The sequence below is a fragment of the Microcaecilia unicolor genome, unplaced genomic scaffold (genome assembly GCF_901765095.1).
Source record: "Microcaecilia unicolor unplaced genomic scaffold, aMicUni1.1, whole genome shotgun sequence".
NCBI classification, from domain to species: domain Eukaryota; kingdom Metazoa; phylum Chordata; class Amphibia; order Gymnophiona; family Siphonopidae; genus Microcaecilia; species Microcaecilia unicolor.
In genome coordinates this window covers 56,287-62,286 of record NW_021963652.1, presented here as the reverse complement: position 1 = coordinate 62,286, position 6,000 = coordinate 56,287, and the positions used below count along the sequence as shown (strand labels likewise).

The 6,000-nt window shown below is 50.1% G+C and overlaps 1 protein-coding gene across 1 annotated transcript in view; it reads left to right on the top strand.

The window, feature by feature from the left end:
• Window positions 1-3,076: 3,076 nt before the first annotated feature.
• LOC115459540 (pre-mRNA-processing factor 40 homolog A-like) overlaps window positions 3,077-6,000 on the top strand; it is a gene marked incomplete at both ends in the record, with an annotated part of 52,467 nt that continues 49,543 nt past the window's right edge. Inside the window, one exon of the mRNA XM_030189357.1 lies at window positions 3,077-3,214. Coding sequence (XP_030045217.1) covers window positions 3,077-3,214 — 138 coding nt within the window. The remainder of the gene's footprint in view (window positions 3,215-6,000) is intronic.

Here is a 6,000-nt window from a genome sequence, read left to right as displayed (position 1 = left end):
AAGCTTCAGGCTCAGGTGGACTAGTTCCTAGTAGCCTCTCCTATTCGGGCTTGGGACTACGTGCAGCTGTTGGGCTCTATGACGGCCACGATGGAAGTAGTGCCCTGGGCCAGGGCTCATATGAGACCACTACAGCTATCTCTGCTGCTGCGCTGGACTCCGATGTCGGAGGATTATGCTGTGCGCCTTCCCGTGGACCCAGCAGTGCGCAAGGCGCTGAGCTGGTGGACGCAGACAGACAAGTTGTCTGCAGGATTGCCTCTGGTGACCCCGGAGTGGATTGTCGTCACGACAGACGCCTCTTTGATGGGCTGGGGAGCCCACTGCTTGGGAAGGACAGCGCAGGGGGCTCTAGTCTCCTGCAGAGGCAAGTGGTCTATCAACCTCCTGGAACTCAGAGCCATTCGGTTGGTGTTATTGGAGTTCATCCCGGTACTGGTGTTGAAGCCTGTACGGGTCCTGTCGGACAATGCCACGGCTGTGGCCTATATCAACCGCCAGGGAGGTACCAAGAGCGCCCCTCTAGCCAAGGAGGCTATGAGTCTTTGCCAGTGGGCAGAAGCGAACCTGGAGCAGCTTTCAGCGGCCCACATTGCCGGAGTCATGAATGTCAAGGCGGACTTTCTCAGTCGCCATACCTTGGAGCCCGGAGAGTGGCAACTATCTGCTCAGGCGTTCTTGGACATCACGAAGCGCTGGGGCCAGCCGAGCCTAGATCTGATGGCGTCATCGGCCAATGGCCAAGTGCCGCGCTTTTTCAGCAGAGGACGGGACCCTCGATCCCTGGGAGTAGATGCTCTTCTCCAACAGTGGCCGACACAAGAGCTCCTCTATGTGTTCCCGCCCTGGCCCATGTTGGGCAGGGTGCTAGACCGGGTGGCAAAGCATCCCGGCAGGGTAATCCTGGTGGGTCCGGATTGGCCCAGACGTCCCTGGTATGCGGACTTGTTCAGGCTCAGTCGACGATCCTCTGCGGCTGTCAGTGGAGCAGGGCCTGTTACATCAGGGTCCCGTGGTGATGGAGGATCCCTCTCCCTTTGGTCTTACGGCCTGGCTATTGAGCGGCAGCGTCTGAGGAAGAAGGGCTTCTCAGACAAGGTCATCGCCACTATGCTGAGAGCGAGGAAGCGCTCTACTTCTACTGCTTACGCCAGGGTTTGGCGTATCTTTGCAGCATGGTGTGAAGCAGGCTCACTTTCTCCCTTCACTGCTCCAATTTCTTCAGTGTTGGCGTTCCTGCAAGAAGGTCTGGAGAAAGGCCTGTCGCTCAGTTCCCTTAAAGTCCAGGTAGCGGCTCTGGCTTGCTTCAGGGGCCGCCTGAAGGGTGCTTCCCTGGCTTCGCAGCCAGATGTGGTGCGCTTTCTCAAGGGAGTTAATCACCTGCGCCCTCCTCTGCACTCAGTGGTGCCTGCGTGGAATCTCAACCTGGTGCTAAGAGCATTGCAGAAGCCGCCTTTGGAACCCTTGTCGAGGGCATCTCTGAAAGACCTGACGTTGAAAGCAGTCTTTTTGGTGGCTATCTCTTCAGCCAGAAGAGTTTCCGAGCTCCAGGCGCTCTCATGTCGAGAGCCTTTTCTGCAGTTCACTGAGGCAGGAGTGACTATTCGCTCAGTGCCTTCCTTCCTGCCCAAGATTGGTTCTCGCTTCCATGTGAATCAGCAGCTCTGTCTCCCTTCCTTTCGTAGGGAGGACTACCCAGAGGAGTACTCCGCTCTTGAATATCTGGATGTGAGACGAGTCATCATCAGATACTTGGAAGTGACCAATGATTTCCGGAAATCGGATCATCTGTTTGTCCTGTTTGCAGGTCCTCGTAAGGGTCTGCAGGCTGCTAAGCCTACAGTGGCAAGATGGGTCAAGGAAGCCATTGCAGCGGCTTATGTGGCCGCGGGGAAGGTGCCGCCTATCCAGCTGAAGGCTCACTCCACGAGAGCTCAGGCGGCCTCGATGGCAGAGGCCGGATCCGTTTCCTTGGAAGAGATATGCAAGGCGGCAACATGGGCTTCGGCTCATACATTCTCCAAGCATTACCGTTTGACTGTGGCTGCACGGGCGGAGGCCCGGTTTGGAGCTTCAGTGTTGAGGTCAGGGATTTCTATGTCCCGCCCTGGGTGAGTACTGCTTCGGTACATCCCACCAGTCTATGGATTGATCAGCTTGATGATATGGAAGGTAAAATTATGTATAATCATACCTGATAATTTTCTTTCCATTAATCATAGCTGATCAATCCATAGCCCCTCCCAGATATCTGTACTGTTTATATTCTGGTTGAATTTTAGGTTCAAGTTTAGCCTTCAGTTACTTCAGGAGGACTTCGTGTTCAAGTTCTTCTTTCACTTGGATTCTTCAAGAGTTGAGACGAGTTTGTGTTACAGTGAGCTGCTGCATTCCTCTCCCCTCCGTTTTACGGGGCTGGATTGAGACATAAATTCTGCCGGCACTCCCTCCCGCTTCGTGCGGCTGTAGGGCAGCTTTGTACCCCTCCCGCTTCGGCGGTGTTAGGGTCAGTCAGCTCCTCCCGCGGTTGCGGTTGCAGGATAAGCCAGATCCCCCCGCATCGGCGGGTGTGGTGTCCCTCCCCCGCTCCGCGGGGATGAGCTGGACGGATTCCCCTCCCCCACTTGTGTGGGGATGAGCTGGGTTAATTCCCCTCCCCCGTTTCGGCGGTGGTGAGCTGGGCAGAGTGTCCCTTCGTAGGTGTAATTCTCTAAGTGCTGAGTCCTGCGGATGGAGCTTTGATATCGACATACTGAGGAGTTTCCGGCAGCACATGACCACATATAGGGAGGCAAAAGTTTGCTCTCTATCTCCACCTGCTGGTAGATGGACACAACCCACCAGTCTATGGATTGATCAGCTATGATTAATGGAAAGAAAATTATCAGGTATGATTATACATAATTTTACCTTGTAAGCCAGGGAATGTTCAGTTTGATGTAAATTTGAAAAAAACTAAGGACTAGGTGTTGAAAAGAGGCTTTCTTCCTTTTTTTTTTTTTGTCTCTATGGGGAAAACAGTTAAATGTTTCACTGTTATTTTCATATGCACACATTTGCTAACATATGTTTTCAGATGACGCACCCAGTCATTCCTCACTATCCACCTATGGGAATGCCTCCTATGGGTCAGAGACCACCAAACATGGCACCAGTTTCACATGGAATGATGCCCCAAATGATGCCACCTATGAGTGGACCTCCAATGGGACAGGTAAACTAATTTTTTAAAAATCTTTTCACACATTGAAAATTGTTCCATAGACAATTATTGTGCTCCCTGAGCTATGCACCAACAGATGTTACTATCTGTGTGAATTAGACTAGCAGTTTGGAGGGTTCATTCAAGCATTTCATTCAATACCAGTAAGTTAAATGAGAGGTCTTGTGTATGATTAAAAGTTAGTATTTCTCTTTCTGACTAAACATCCTCTCTCACACTTTTAAGCATAATTTCGTAGTAAAGAAACACATTAATTTATACTCTGTAATACTTACTTTTTAGTTCTTCTTAGATCCATAAACTCTTTAACAAACCTATTTAGGAATAAATGATGTGAGCCTATTAACTTCGTTCTGTATGCATTCTTCACATAATATTAGCTTTCTACTGAGTTCTGTTAAGTGCAGTAGCTTCCTGGTATGCTTATATGCTTAGTTTTTAACAATGATATTTGCCATGCAGCAGGATGTTCTGGAAACTTTGTCTAATGAATGACATACAAATCAGATTAGAAAATGTGTTGCCATTTGAATAGAGGATTCTCAACCCAGTTGCCAGGACAAACTCAGACAAATTGATCCAAACAGAATATTTCCTTGTCTAGTATGTCAGCATACCTTTCTACCTAGGAATTGCAGCTCTAGCCTCTATCCCATCCCTCATACGTCCTAATCTCTCTATTCCGTATACCCCTATCTCTGTGTTCTAACGTTATGTGCCTACCCTACCACCAGTCCACCAGAAACAAAAGAAACCTGTAATGGTATTCCAACCCAAATTAAGTCACTGGAAAAGTTCAGAGATTTAACTTTTTTTCTGTAATAGTAAATAATTCATTAAAACATTTTTTGAATGGGAATGTATTCTAATGAAAAGGCGAACTTTGCTGTGACATTCATAGATTTATTTTGCTAGCTCCATTGCTTTACAAGAATATGGGGCCAGGTATTGAAATAAAGGGCCTCATTTTCTGTTCAACTTCTACTGTTTTTAATTTGGCTGTTCGCTCTGAAATTTAGTTTTTTTTTTTAAATTTGAATTTAATGGAGATCTTTATTGAAAATTTAGGGCCTTTTTTATCAAGCTGCGCTAGTGGTTCCTGCGCGGCACTGCGGACAAAGCCCATTCACTTTTGAATGGGTTTTGTCAGCATTGCTGCACTGGGGACAGCTGGCACGGTTTGATAAGAGGCCCTTAGTAACAACAAGCATATGGTACAGCTGTCCAATACTACCAACGATCCAATGTTTCCAGGAACATAAATTTCATTTCATCGTAAAACATTGAGTCGTCAATGCTGTCCAACTAGACAGCTTGCCCCAGTTTAAACCAGGTATACATTTACCTTAGAATCAGCCATTTCCTTGTCATCAACAGCAGATGAATCCATTAACTGATGGGTTGTATCCGCCTACCAGCAGGTGGAGATAGAGAACACTGAAAGCACATTGTGTTCCTGGACGCCCAGCCCCCTCTCTATCTCCCAGCAGGTGTGGACGTCGCTTTCTCAGCTCCTGGATTTCTGCCTGGGGTGGCTCCTGTGCTTTGCCAGTAGATGGGGGGGGGGGGGGGGGGGTGTTGTGGCTGGTGGTGCCCACTTTAAAGGCATACTTGGCTTTCCCCTTTCCCTGCCTTACCCCATTCCCCCTCCTCCCGGAGTTCCTCTGTGGCTGCCTGCCTCTTACTTTCCTCACAGTAAAAAAAAGAAAAGAGAGAGGCTCGCTTTCTCAGCGTGGCGATTTCTGAGATTTTCTCCAGAGCTCCTGGTTTGGTGCAGCTTGACCGAAGCTCATTTGACTCAGTCTCCTGAGGTGAGAGTGGTGGCCAGCTCCTCCAGGGAGGTTCCCGCTGACAGTGCTCTGTGCGGGGTAAGTTTTGGCACGAAGGTTTTTTGTATTTGATGGGTGCTGAAGGGGTTAAGCGCTGCTCCCACTGTGGAAAGCGCAGATCAGCAGCGGGGCTTTGCAGCTCATGCTGCCTAGATGCTAATGCTGGCACGAGCATGGTGGGCGGTGAGTCTTCCCGGCCGATGGAGTTGACAGTGGGCGCCATCTTGGAGGCGCCGCGTGACTCGACCCTCGCGGTTGCGGAGGGGTCTGAGTGCAGGGGGACGTCTCGTTTCGAGGTTTCTAGAGGAGCTATTGCCTCCGCTTCCCCCAATGTGGGGGCGGAGGTACAGGGTGAGTTTTTCTCCCCTGAATTTGTGCTGCTGATGAATAAGGCTTTGTATTGAAGATCCTGACGAGGGCGCTGCTTCTTCTATTAATCCTAGGATGGCTAGTACTAAGAAGCCTCCTCGGGCTTTTCCCTTGCATGCTTCCATCCAAGACCTTATTTTAGCTCAATGGTCTGACCCTGATGGCCCCTTGAAGGTGGCCAGGGCTATGTGTCACCTTTACCCTCTGAGTGAAAGTCAGTTTGCCCTCTTTGGGATGCCTAAAGTGGATGCGTTAGTCATGACTGTGACTAAAAAGACTACTCTCCCGGTGGGGTGGGGGGGGGGGGGGGGGTCGCTTTGAAAGATATGCAGAATCGGCGGCTGGAATCCGCACTGAAGCGGTCCTTTGATATCTCGGGCCTTTCCTTATGGGCGGTTATTTGCAGCAGCCCGGGCCTGCCTTTCCTGGTTGCAGCAGGCAGTTGAGCAGCCCGCCGATGGAGCGGGTTCCCTCGCTGAGGTCGGCCCGCGTATGGAGTCTACACTGTCTTTTTTGGCTGATGCCCTTTATGATCTGGTCAGAGCTTCGGCTAAGCAGATGATGGCTGCCCACCGCCTT